Source organism: Chiloscyllium punctatum, chromosome 11, assembly GCF_047496795.1.
Source record: "Chiloscyllium punctatum isolate Juve2018m chromosome 11, sChiPun1.3, whole genome shotgun sequence".
NCBI lineage: Eukaryota > Metazoa > Chordata > Chondrichthyes > Orectolobiformes > Hemiscylliidae > Chiloscyllium > Chiloscyllium punctatum.
In genome coordinates, this window is record NC_092749.1 from 28,212,180 (window position 1) to 28,226,838 (window position 14,659).

A 14,659-nucleotide genomic window follows, 5' to 3' on the forward strand; every position below is an offset into this window, starting at 1 on the left:
TATTTCATTGGGGTGTGATTCCAAAGAGACAGAAAAGGGGTGGACAATCATTTGCAAGCAGGAAACATTTAGAAATGCAAACGAGAAGGGCAGGGGTGGATCATACTTCCTGTTGAATCTGCTTCACTGTTCATAACAATAATGGTTGATATTGGGCTTCAACTCCACCTTCCACCCAGATCTTTTAATTGCCTAAGAAATTTAAAATCTGTCTGTGGCAGCCATAATTGCATTCCATTGATGAAGTATTGTGTACCTGGTAGGTATGATGAACTGTCACTTTTAGAGTCCAATCACATATTGTTATTATGATATCATTGGCCATTTTGTACAGGAAATAGCTTAGTCTACCATTGTTGTCTGCAGAGTGAACATTTACTTCATCAAGCTCCCTCTGTTAAACACTTTGGCCTCCTGGCCCTTCTTGAAACATGATATGAGGCACTCATAACTATTTGGTGTAGAGAATTTCAAAGATTCACAACCCTTTGAGTCAAGTAATTTCTTCTTGCTTCAGCCAAGGGGTTGTGCCAAGACTGTGTTCAAGTCCATGTTGGCACAGATGATACATGCTGGTCAATTTGCTGACATGCAGCGTTCAAAGATTGAAGTACATATGCAGTCAATTGCATTTTGTGCCTGAATATACATAGTCATAGTGGTGAAATCAAAAATCTGACTAAAATCAAGAGTTCTCTTGGACAAGACGTTTTGTTACAGAATCCAACCAACCTATTAATTTTTTGCCATCCAGAAAATATCAACATGCTAATGCTGTGCTGATTGTAACTAATGTGTATACTATTCAGCATTAAAAATCCCATAAAGTAGTGTTGTGATCAATAAAATGTTATTTAGTCAAGTATATATTTAACTTTGTTCTATTCTGCCTAGTTTAGAAATCTAGCAACATATAATTCTTGTAGATGAGCGCACATAATAAATTCAGTGCAAGTATCCAACCTAACTATGAGTTTGATTACCATACCAGTTCATTTAATATGAACTCTAATTGAACATGAGTGCTGTAGCAGGCAATTTCCTAACTGAATGCATGGCAAGGTGGAACTATTATAAAAGTTCAGTGCTAAGTGTGTATCTGTACAAAAGAAGTTGTGCAGCAGTGATTTTTTATAAACTGCAAGTATCTCCCTAATGTTGTCTTCTATCAGAAATATCATGAAAGCAGCATGTCACAAAAAGTCAGAATTTGTTGTATTAAAATCAGTTAATCGGGTTTGAGAAGAAATGAACTAATTTTTGCAGAGTCATATCATGAACACCAAACTTTGCTCTTTCACAATTCATGTGCAGGAGTCCATTTAATGAAGATTTTCGCTGTTTCAGATGTGGCATTATATGTATAAATTTGATGTATACTAGGTTGAAGTTTGGCATGCATCACCACATATTGGATATTTTTAGATTAGACATGCTTCCAAATAATAATTTTGTATATTTTATTCTTAGATTGAAATATGAACATTGTACTTTCCCCGAGGTAGGTCACCTTTTCACCAATTAGATTTCTCACTTCCTGTAAACATTGATGGGAGTGTGATACAGTCTCAAGAGAAATGGCACAAACAGCAGCAAGTGACCATTCACGTTGCTGCTCAGGTGTTTTGTTGACCTCCTGCCCCAGTTATTGGAGAAGAGTGGGAGTCACTCTAGTTTGTTCTCAAACTATTTTAATTTATTATTCAATTCTTGTGGAAGAATAGAAGGCAACATTTGTGCTTCTGCAGGGCCAGGAATTACACCAAAGCACACTTACCTGATTATGTCACCTGCCCTTAATTACAGGACTTTCACTTTTCTCTCTGTCCTTAAAAATGTGAGTTTATACAGGAAACTGACACCACCTATCATGATTACACCATGTGAAAGCATGATATCAGTCTGAGAGACCTGGGAGACGTCTAGCATGAGCAGCAGATAGAAGTGCTATGCAACCAGTATGTAGTTTGCAGTAATGCAGTAAACTTTAGATTAGATTAGTTACAGTGTGGAAACAGGCCCTTCGGCCCAACAAGTCCCGCTGACACGCCGAAGAGCAACCCACCCTCACCCATTCCCCTACACCTAACACTATGGGCAATTTATCATGGCCAATTCACCTAACCTGTACATTTTTGGACTGTGGGAGAAAACCGGAGCTCCCGGAGGAAGCCCACGCAGACACAGGGAGAATGTCCAAAATCCACACAGAGAGTCGCCTGAGGCAGGAACTGAACCCAGGTCTCTGGCACTGTGAGGCACCAGTGCTATTCACTGTGCCACCATGCCACCCACATACACAGTATGTTTTACTCTGCCCAATTATTGTGGTCTCCAGTAGTTTCAAAGCGGTGGATTGTCCATATCCCAACAAACAGCAACTATGAGCAGCAGTAAAAGGTGCAGTTTTCGAACACTCAGGCATTAGCACAGAAGTGCTTCATTAAAAGGCACAGCACAACAAAAAGAGCAGTGATGAATTATGTCCCTATGCAGGTTGTAATTTCTTTCCTCCTTTCATACTCATGAAGCCTTCCCTCCATTATTGAACTGTGATTACAATGGAGACTATGCTGTTTCAGGAGAATTGCTGAGCTATAACCTGAAGACCACACCCATGAATTTCTCACTGTGGAACTTCGCTTTTTCTGTGATTTATATGCTGGAGGGAAAGGAATAGCTGACAGCTCTTTCAACCCTGAAAAAAAAACTTGCAGTACTGAGGAAAACCTAATCACCATGGAACGACTCATTCTGCAGGATCTGTTGTTGGAAGAAAAACTTGCAAGATCTTTCCCTGGAGCTCTGTCAGACGAGGCTGCACTTCAATGATGAATGACATCGAATGTATCACAGAGAAATTGTCTTAAGTGCCCACCCAGTCCATACTGGTGTTTATGCACCACTTGGGCATTCTTTATCCAAGCCTATCAGCATATCTTTTTATTACTTTGTTATCTTTGTGTACCATACCCGTGAGTCCATCTTTTAGAGGAGCTCTGTTTACTGTGGGTTTCCGATCTGCAGGTCTGCAGCACTGTCAGTTTTATTATGTACAAATAATGCCAATGGCACTCAAACTCCATGCTCATTCCAGTGAAGCATGTAGGGGCTTTTGTTACATCAGCCAATTGGCAAGTCACCATTGTCCTGTTAAGCACGGCAGCTCAACTTATAGAGATTAGAATCATAAGGTAGAGAAATGTACAGCATGGGAAAAGACTCTTCAGTCCAACTTGTCCATGCCGACCAGATATCCCAACCTAATCTAGTCCTATTTGCCGATTTCCCTCTAAACGCTTCCTACTCATATACCCATCCATATGCCTTTTAAATGCTGCAATTGTACCAGCCTCCACCAGCGACCACTTCCTCTGGCAGCTCATTCCTTACACGCACCACCCTCTCGAGAAAATGTTGCCTGTTAGGTCCATTTTATATTTTTCTCCTCTCACCCTAAACTTATGCCCTCTAGTTCTTGACTCCCCCACCCCACAGAAAAGACCTTGTCTATTTATCCTATCCATGCCCATCATGACCTCTATAAGGTCACCCCTCAGCCTCTGACGCTCCAGGGAAAACAGCCCCAGCCTGTTCAGCCTCTCCCTATAGCTCAGATCTTCCAACCCTGGCAACATCCTTGTCAATCATTTCTGAACCCTTTCAAGTTTCACAACATCTTTCCGATAGGAAGGAGACCAGAATTGCATGCAATATTCCAACAGTGGCCTAACCAATGTCCTGTACAGCCACAACATGACCTCCCAACTCCTGTACTCAATACTCTAACCAATAAAAGAAAGCATACCAAACGCCTTCTTCACTATCCTATCTACCTGTGACTCCACTTTCAAGGAGCTATGAACCTGCACTCCAAGATCTCTTTATTCAGTAACACACCCTAGGACCTTACCATTAAGTGTATAAGTCCTGTTAAGATTTGCTTTCCCAAAATACAGCACCTTGCATTTATCTGAATTAAACTCCATCTGCCACTTCTCAGCCCGTTGGTCCATCTAGTCCAGATCCTGTTGTAATCTGAGGTAACCCTCTTCACTGTCCACTACACCTCCAATTTTGGTGTAATCTGCAAACTTACTAACTATACCTCTTATGCTCGCATCCAAATCATTTATGTAAATGACAAAAAGTAGAGGGCCCAGCACCTTTCCTTGTGGCACTCCACTGGTCACAGGCCTCCAGTCTGAAAAACAACCCTCCACCAGCGCCCTCTGTCTTCTACCTTTGAACCAGTTCTGTATCCAAATGGCTAGTTCTCTCTGTATTCCATGAGATCTAACCTTGCTAACCAGTCTCCCATGGGGAACCTTGTCGAACCCCTTACTGAAGTCCATATAGATCACATCTACTGCTCTGCCCTCATCAATCTTCTTTGTTACTTCTTCAAAAAACTCAATCAAGTTTGTGAGACATGATTTCCCACGCACAAAGCCTACTCCTAATCAGTCCTTGCCTTTCAAAATACATGTACATCCCATCCCTCAGGATTCCCTCCAACAACTTGCCCACCACCGATGTCAGGCTCATTGGTCTGTAGTTCCCTGGTTTGTCTTTACCGCCCTTCTTAAACAGTGGCACCATGTTTGCCAACCTCCAGTTTTCCGGCACCTCACCTGTGACTATTGATGACACAAATATCTCAGCAAGAGGCCCAGCAATCACTTCTCTAGCTTCCCACAGAGTTACACCTGATCAGAGAGGTAAAAACAATAACTGCAGATGCTGGAAAGCAAATACTGGATTAGTGGTGATGGAAGAGCACAGCAGTTCAGGCAGCATCCAACGAGCAGCAAAATCGACATTTTGGGCAAAAGCCCTTCATCAGGAATCATTCCTGATGAAGGGCTTTTGCCCGAAACATCGATTTCGCTGCTCGTTGGATGCTGCCTGAACTGCTGTGCTCTTCCAGCACCACTAATCCAGTACACCTGATCAGATCCTGGGGATTTATCCACCTTTAACCGTTTCAAGGCATCCAACACTTCCTGCTCTGTAATATGACATGTTGCAAGATGTCACCATCTATTTCCCTACAGTCTAGATCTTCCACATCCTTTTCCACAGTAAATACTGATGCAAAATATTCATTTAGTATCTCCCCCATTTTCTGTGGCTCCACACAAAGGCCACCTTGCTGATCTTTGAGGGGCCTATTCTCTCCCTAGTTACCCTTTTGTCCTTAATATATTTGCAAAAACCCTTTGGATTCTCCTTAATTCAATTTGCCAAAGCTATCTCATGTCCCCTTTTGCCCTCCTGATTTCCCTCTTAAGTACACTCCTACTTTTTTTATACTCTTCCTAAGGATTCACTCGATCTATCCTGTCTATACCTGACATATGTTTCTTTCTTTTTTTTCACCAAACCCTCAATTTCTTTAGTCATCCAACATTCCCTATACCTACCAGCCTTCCCTTTCACCCTGACAGGAATATACTTTCTCTGGATTCTTGTTATCTCATTTCTGAAGGCTTCTCATTTTCCAGCCGTCCCTTTACCTGTGAACATCTGCCTCCAAGGTCTTCAAACCTTTTGATTTACTAGATTTTCCAGGGCTACTGATTGCACCCACTGCAGCATTACACTCATGAGTGAGAATTGTATGCCCTGAACACAAGCTTGGGCATGGGAGGATGGGTGATAAAATTGGTGGAATTCCTGGGATGCCAATTAATGGACTCTTCAGCATCTCTTCCAAGATTGGACCTGTTGCCATCTGTGGAGTGCACGCAATAAAACTTTCTGGGCTCCCTGCAAGCTCAGGGATGGGGTTTCTCATGATCAGGCATTCTTTGTCATACAATAGACTCCCACTTTTGCAAGGGCTACTGCTGCTGGAAGACCCCATCTCCACTAACATATTAGTTCTGCCTTAGGTTCACTGATGCCAGGCTCTAAATGCTTTTATTCCAGGCCTCCATGCAGACTACTGGGCCTGATTGGCACATTCTAATTTGGAGATGGGATATCCCATATGAAGCCATGATTTCAGGCAACTAATTGCCTGGATAGTACAAAATTTGGTTGTGACTTCCAGGGCTGAGGGAGGTGAGTTTCCCTGGACTTACTGATTGTCGACCTCTAAATGTTAATCTTCATGTTTATATGTACCACGGAGTCTGCAATTCACTACGTATGCAGTTATTTTCCAATGATAGGCACAGAGGTTAAAAATGTGTTGCTGGAAAAGCGCAGCAGGTCAGGCGGCATCAAAGGAGAAGGAGAATCGACGTTTCGGGCATAAGCCCTTCTTCAGGAATGAGGAGGGTGTGCCGAGCAGGCTAAGATAAAAGGTAGGGAGGAGGGACTTGGGGGAGGGACATTGGGAATGCGATAGGTGGAAGGAGGTTAAGGTGAGGGTGATAGGCCGGATAGGGGGTGGGGGCAGAGAGGTCGGGAAGAAGATTGCAGGTCAAGAAGGCTGAGTCTGAGGGCTGGGACTGAGAAAAGGTGGGGAGGGGAAATGAGGAAGCTGGAGAAATCTGCTTTCATCCCCTGTGGCTGGAGGATTCCTAGGCGGAAGATGAGTCATTATGATAGGCACAGTTTACTTACACATGAATTCTCAATGTTCCAGGAGCTACCATGGTGTTTCCTTATGTCACACAGTCCATCATCCCAACTTGATTGCAAAATTAGAGATAAGAGACAAAATGACTGTTGGGTGGTAAGGTGACTCTTGTGACTCCTTCTCATAGGATGATCAATGCAACAGAAAAGCAGTGAAGTAAAACATGCTGACAGACATGGATCAGAATTGGGTAAACCTCAAAAGCCGTCTTTGGTGCCTATATAATATTTAGGCTGCATTACATTGTGTGACAACACTTTTGCTCAAAGTATGTCGTATGTTGTATTTTTGTGATTTTGGAAACGAGGAAAAAAATTGATGGCAGAGTGTAATTGATGCCCTGAAGTTTTGATGATGCCACTGTCAATGTTCTAGTCCTGACCCATGAAGAATAGGGAAGCATGTATGTTGCCAATAGCACTTGAGAAAACCGTCAGTTGTGCATTTTCAAATATCAGTTACTTGGAAATCCCATGGATTCACTTAATTATCTCATGAGGTTCTCCATTCTGGTACATCCAATTCTATTTCTGATGGAGGGTTTAAGTGTTGCCATGATCTGTGACTTTTATTTCTCACTATTTCATGTTCACTGCAAAATACTGAATCAAGTTTGACTTCCCTGTTGTAACACTGCCTGTCAAGGACAAGACATTGCCTAAGAAGCCACCTCCCGTTTTTGAAAAATCTTTTGATACGTTTCATGGTGAATTCACAAGTATTGTACTTGTGATAGGGATTTTTATTGATATAGGGATTGCTATGGTGTCAGAAGATACAAAATCTATTTTGTTTTATTTCTGCATGTGGGAATCGACTTATCCTGAAAGGTCTTCCTAATGCCAGTCTGCTTGCATGCTTTGTTTTTGATTGTTTTATGCTTCATCTGACCCAGAAAACTTGGTGTATCTTTTAATCAATTTCTCCAGACCTGGTAATTGGTCTTTTGCTTGCAGTTTTCAAGCTGCAATGAAGTCCTGTGTGCGCAGGAATTGATTTGTTTTTCTGATGATTGTTTAATACCTGATTGTATTTGTTATTCTTTGGAGAAACCCAACTGGATGGACTGTTCCATACTCTCAAATACCTATTTTAACATAACAGTATGATAGAAGAGAAAGAGTCATGAGAAGTCCGACAGCACTGACAAAATATTGGAACCTCTGCTGTGTGAATGCAGGACCATGTACAGAATTGTGAGGGTTTGTTATTTAAGAATCACATTAGAAATCACATTGATTAGAAATAATGGAAGCTTCTAAGAACCATGAGCAGAATTGCAGAAAAGTTAGATTTCTTTGTATTTGATTAAGTACCATACAAAATAGAGCCTTTTATTTTGCCTCTCTGTTATCATTTTGAATTAAATTCAATTTTATTCTAAATATTTAAGTTTTATTGCACTAACCTGCTACATACCTATGTAATCCTGCCTAATTAGGAAAGCAAACTTCCATTTGCACTGGCCATGTGAAAAAAATATTATGGGACTTTGGTTACATTTGTTTTGTGGTAATGCTTTCCCTTTTCCTTCATCTCAGAACTCAGATGTTTTGTCAGCAAAAGATTACGAAAAACTTAAGGAAAAAAAGGCATTTCTAATTTTAATTCATCAATTCCAACAATTCATCATTCCCAACAATTCTATTCTCTAGCCTGGTCATGTAGACTAACTGTGAAAAGAACATTCAATTTTGTCTGGATGTAACTTATTGCATTATAGCTATCATTCACAAGATAGACATTGTTATGAAGACTGTTGGGAGACCTGAGGATATAGATCTTCACCTTGCAAGATGCTAAGATGTTCTGCCTTATCCTTTCCAAGGCCTTATGACATCATCAGATTGGATGCAACTTAATGCCAATCTTCTACATTAACCAATCTTTTACAGAACCATTACCAACAAATACATAACCAATTTATCTTATTGTGTGTTTAATAGCTTATTATGAGATGTGTAGTGTTATTAAGGGTAAGATATTTTTCTTATAGGAGAGAAATGGGAGTTCAAATCCCACAATGACTGAAAGTTTTAATTGACTGAGAAATAAAACCTGGCATTATCAGCATAAATATCCAAGTGGATCTGCAGTTTTCAGGGAAGGAAATCTATTCACCTGCTTCTGCCTCAGTGTAACTCCAATGGCACACTAGTGTAGTTGACTTTTGTTTGTGCTCTGAAATTGCCTGAGAAGCCTCTTAGGTGTGGCAACAAGGGATGGTGATAAATGCTGGCCTTGTCAATGATGCCCTTATCCAAAGAATTAATAAGTTAGATACTGTACTTCATTAATGTACATTGAGGCTCAACAGATGACAGCACTTTAGGATTTAACATTAAGGTCAACCTTATTGCTCCTCTGTACTGGTGCCAGTGCCCAATTCTCTCCCACGTTTAGATGACCAAAGTGAACATAGTATTCATGTTAAATTCTGACCGCAGCATCGCACAGTTGCTGTTTGATATCCATTGATTTGTACACTGGCAGATTTAGCACCATGTTTCAGAAATACGTTTGTTTTGTTAACTGCAGAAAAGACAGTCAGTTGAATTGTCAATTGCTGCAACAGAGAAGTATTGTGCTTTATTTGATTCACTATCCTGAACATTATCATCATTTACTAACAGACAGCTCAAGGTGGAGGCCATCGGACCCTCTTGTATGGACATGCAGTGTTGCTCAGGCACTCCTATAGTGGAATGGTAAGAATGACTCATTTACTGTTTTTATTTACCTCATTCACATCAAAGATCCTATTATGGTGATCTAATTTTTCCATTCTTACAAAATGTAGCTAAGTAACTTTGTTGAGCCCATTTGCAGGGCATTGCCTGGTCAGGATGCTCTAATGCACTAATGTGATGAAACCTTGACTACTTGATATATCCATTGGCATTCATTGTAGCAGTCAATATTCATATGTTGACCAGCAATGTAATAATAATTCATTTCAAACCTCATTAAATGTTTTGGTTTACTGATTGCGCAAAACTAAAGCTTGTTTGCAAAAACTTAATTTGCAATAACCAACTTAAGACCATAAGACCTAAGACATAGGAGTGGAAGTAAGGCCATTCGGCCCATCGAGTCCACTCCGCCATTCAATCATGGCTGATGGGCATTTCAACTCCACTTACCCGCATTTTCCCCGTAGCCCTTAATTCCTTGTGACATCAAGAATTTATCAATTTCTGCCTTGAAGACATTTAGCGTCCCAGCCTCCACTGCACTCTGTGGCAATGAGTTCCACAGGCCCACCACTCTGGCTGAAGAAATGTCTCCGCATTTCTGTTCTGAATTTACTGCCTCTAATTCTAAGGCTGTGTCCACGGGTCCGAGTCTCCTCGCCTAACGGAAACAATTTCCTAGTGTCCACCCTTTCCAAGCCATGTATTATCTTGTAAGTTTCTATTAGATCTCCCCTTAATCTTCTAAACTCCAATGAATACAATCCCAGGATCCTCAGCCGTTCCTCATATGTTAGACCTACCATTCCAGGGATCATCCGTGTGAATCTCCGCTGGACACGCTCCAGTGCCAGTATGTCCTTCCTGAGGTGTGGGGACCAAAACTGGACACAGTACTCCAAATGGGGCCTAACCAGAGCTTTATAAAGTCTCAGGAGCACAACGGTGCTTTTATATTCCAACCCTCTTGAGATAATTGACAACATTGCATTCACTTTCTTAATCACGGACTCAACCTGCATGTTTACCTTTAGAGAATACTCAACTAGCATTCCCAGATCCCTCTGTTCTTTGGCTTTATGAATTTTCTCACCGTTTAGAAAGTAGTCCATGCTTGTATTCTTTTTTCCAAAGTGCAAGACCTCGCATTTGCTCACATTGAATTCCATCAGCCATTTCCTGGACCACTCTTCCAAACTGTCTAGATCCTTCTGCAGCCTCCCCACTTCCTCAGTACTACCTGCCTGTCCACCTAACTTCGTATCATCGGCAAACTTCGCTAGAATGCCCCCAGTCCCTTCATCCAGATCATTAATATATAATGTGAACAGCTGCGGCCCCAACACTGACTTAAATGGACTTTAAATTCCTTTGAAGCGATCATCTGTTTACTACTGTTTTCTCAGTTAGATTATCACCAGTCTGAGATTTTAACCTGCTGTTGTCCTGCATTTTCTTTCCAAGTATCTCTGTTGTTTGTCCACCTCACGATCCTCAACAGACAAACTAGCCTTTGATGTTGGATTACAAGAAGATACAACAGGTATGTTGTGAGGGATGTGTTATCTTTTTCGTTGTTTTCATCTCTTTCATGTGTCAGGTTCAAGAATTCACCGTTTTTATTTCAGAATGGCTTACTTGGGTAACACAGCAAATATTTATATATCCATGATAGATAGATGTGGTAATTGTAAACCATTAATTAAATAAGAAAGGTACTAAGAGAAATGGAAGCAAAATGAGCAGGGATCAATAAAAAAATTGGGTACCATACAGACTTTATCCTAAATTAGCTCTGGAAATTCAATAGCTTCACACACCATTCAGCTACTGGAGTAGATGTAGTCATAAGGTGATAATCACCCATTTTATAATAGACTGTTCATTGAAAAAAACCCCAAAAATAAAGGTTGTAGAGTAGTTTAAACTTTTGGAGTCTTTTTAAAAATAAAGCGGCATACACTGTATATTTGCAAGGAATAAAAATTGGATCTGAAACAGGAATAGGAATTAGCATATTGCATTAAGAGGCAGTTGTATTTGCTTCAAGAGTCTAGTTAGTTAGCAAAAATGGCAAGTTAACATCATTTTAGTCTAAAATTCATTTTATATGTATTTCTATAAATTTACAGATATACTGGCAATATTTATGTGATAAATAGACACAGTACTTTTTAAAGATACAGAAACTATTTCAGACTACTTCAGATTTGTTCTTTGTACAGGGGAGGCTTGCTGGTGGACTATACACCCAGCCTCTAAACAACGTTCGGAAGGGGAAAAAGTACGGGTAGGAGATGACCTTATCTTAGTCAGCATTTCCTCAGAACGATACCTGGTGAGTAGTACGTTGCAAATTTCCTGCCCGAATTATTGTTACCAAGCATTCTCTGATTTATTTTCTGCTAATATAATATGTGTGTTACTTCATCAACACCATAAAGCTCACACATTTCCCTTAATTTTTGAAAGCAAACCATTTGCATTGTTCACTTTATTTTAAGTCTCTACCTGGACATGTAGGAATTCTGATGTATTTACAAACCGTACAGTACTTCGAAACTTTGAAAAAAAACTGTGCTTCCAATGGCACTGGTAGTTAAGCTCATGATTAACTGAGCTATATTATCGTTCTGCACTGTTCCTTGATCATTGTGGGGCAGTGATACATTAGGCCTCAGAAACTCCAGGTTATTTAGTATTTCTACTCCTGTTAATATCCAGTGGGTCTTGCCAGCTGTCAATATATGTGGTATTAGGTAAAGACTTTGAGGCTTGCCTTTGAAATGACCTATATAGGGCAGCCTGCACTTGAAGGATTCCTGATGAAGGGCTTTTTCCCGAAACGTCGATTTTCCTGCTCCTCGGAAGCTGCCTGACCTGCTGTGCTTTTCCAGCACCACTCTAATCTTGACTGTAATCTCCAGTGTGTACAGTACCCACTTCTGCACTTGAAGAATGGCCATTGATTGAGGATTCCAAGAGTGACTGATACATTTAAAAACACTAGTTGACTGGAGAAGGAGTGAATAGGGATTTGCAGAGGCAGGAGGGGATTAACAAATGTAGGACCAAAGCTGCTGAAATGTTTTGGGCAGTTAATTTGTAATCATGGCCAGAATACTGTACACAGTGGAGAGTGATAGGTTCCATTTTCATTTTATTTTAGTAGAAGCTAGATTTCAGTCTGCTAGCTAAATGCGAAAACAATGCAACATGTTATTCCTTCCTACTGAGTAACCCTGGGATTTTTGATCAGCATTGATCCCATTTTTAATGCATTATCAGGCTCTGTCACAGTGTAATCTGTTCTTTATTACTTCTAACAATGCAGTCATATTTACTTTCTTATGGAGCTCGAATGCATGTGAGGCTGTATGGAACCTGAATCCCACTTCTGTTCAGACAAAATGAAGAAGGTATTGACTAAATAAACAAGTTAAACTACCTTACTCTTTGGGGGGTTGGTGTGGACTTGTTGGGCCAAATGGCCTGTTTCCACACTGTAGGGAATCTATGGTAACTGCTATGATGAGAAAGTGAGGACTGCAGATGCTGGAGATCAGAGTTGAAAATGTGTTGCTGGAAAAGCGCAGCAGGTCAGGCAGCATCCTAGGAAGGGCTTATGCCCGAAACGTCGACTCTCCTGTTCCTTGGATGCTGCCTGACCTGCTGCGCTTTAACTGCTATGATGATCTTGCTGCACAAATGATTGTATTTATCTTATTCAAATGCTTATTCATTGCATGGTAACAATAAGATCTGGAAGCAGATTTGAATCCTGTAATATTTACACTGTTGAATATTGTAAAAGCTGTTATAAAACCTCAGTATTCTGTTAAAATGTATTTAAGTGTGACCAGGCAGTCATCAGCTGGTGCTGAACTGATTTTGTTCTTTTGCAGCATTTGTCATATGGCTGTAGCAGTTTACATGTTGATGCCGCATTCCAACAAACTCTCTGGAGTGTTGCTCCAATTTGCTCTGGAAGTGAAGTAGCACAAGGTAAGATTGTTTGAGCACCCCTGCAGTAATACTGCTGCAGTTTTGCTATTAGCTTTATACTTTGTCAAAGCACTTTGCATGCACATCGTAGGAGTAAATAACTTCACTCATTTCAAAAAATTTCAAAGAGCTAATTTCTATATTAATCCTTTTTTGTTACCCATCTTGTGATCCTTTTAAATCTTCTGCTACTTTAATTCTCCTTTTCAAACTTTTCCTCACACAATGTAACCATTCTAGCAAGAGACCAATTCCACTCACTGTGTACATCTTTATAACTCAACTGAGTATTCAAAGGTGCGTGGTGTCAGCTCTAAGCTGTGATCCCCAAATTGTTCTTCACCACAAGGAAATGTAACAATATTCAGGCACTCATTTGCTTCAGGAAACTATGGGGAGGAACTTAAACAGAAGACGAGATAGTCCCATGTCCGACAGCACATTCATGCAGTTATATTGTGAGTCAAGGGCTTAATTAAAATGTGGTCTGATAGTGAACTGTTGGTGAACCCTCAGCTGAAAATGCCCCAGTTTTCTGTCAGATCTGAAATTATAGTGTGCAGTCCTAGCTCCCAGCCCTGCTGTGTTTTTACCAACCCCCCCAAGATCTCCCCCTCACTAAGGATGAACAGTCAGTCCTCAGTAAAGGCCTCACCTTCATCCCTCTACGCTCCCAGATCCATGAGTTTGACAAGCATTGCGACATTGAACATTTCTTCCGCCGCCTCAGTCTCCAGGCTTACTTTTTCCATCAAGACCCCCGGCTACCCTCTGAGGACTCCTTCCCACGCCTCCAACACACCCCATCCACCTGGACACCTGGTGCTGGCCTGTAACCTGCCCTCGATCTCTTCATTTCCAACTGCTGCTGTGACATTGACCACCTCAAACTGTTCACCCCATCACTCACTCTAACCTCTCACCCTCGCAACATGCAACCCTCCACTCCTTCTGCCCCAACCCCAGTATCACCATCAAACCAGCAGACAAGGGGGGGGCACCACGGTAGGTTGCCACACTGATCTGTATATGACTGAAGCCAGGTGCCAACTTGTAGATACCTCCTCCTACTGCCCCCTCGACCATGACCTCACCTCTCAGCATCAAACCACCATCTCCCAGACCATCCATAACCTCATCTCTGGGGATCTCCCATCTACAGCCTCCAATGTCATAGTCTGGGAACCCTGCACTGCCTGATTCTTCCTCCTACCCAAAATTCACAACCTAACTGCCCCGGTTAACCCATTGTCTCAGCCTGCTCCTGTCCCAATGAATTCATTTATGAATATCTTGACACCTTCCCGTCCCCCTTAGTCCACGAGCCCTTCATCTACATTCGAGACACCACCCACACCCTTCACCTCCT

At 41.3% G+C, this 14,659-nt stretch overlaps 1 protein-coding gene across 2 annotated transcripts in view; it reads left to right on the top strand.

The window, feature by feature from the left end:
* The window catches only part of ryr2a (ryanodine receptor 2a (cardiac)), a 758,045-nt gene that overhangs the window by 283,708 nt on the left and 459,678 nt on the right, over positions 1-14,659 (top strand). For both annotated transcript variants that reach the window (XM_072580564.1, XM_072580565.1), the window contains exons 4-7: positions 9,230-9,300; positions 10,750-10,828; positions 11,511-11,623; positions 13,191-13,290. In XM_072580564.1, the coding sequence (XP_072436665.1) occupies positions 9,230-9,300; positions 10,750-10,828; positions 11,511-11,623; positions 13,191-13,290 (363 nt within the window). The remainder of the gene's footprint in view (positions 1-9,229; positions 9,301-10,749; positions 10,829-11,510; positions 11,624-13,190; positions 13,291-14,659) is intronic.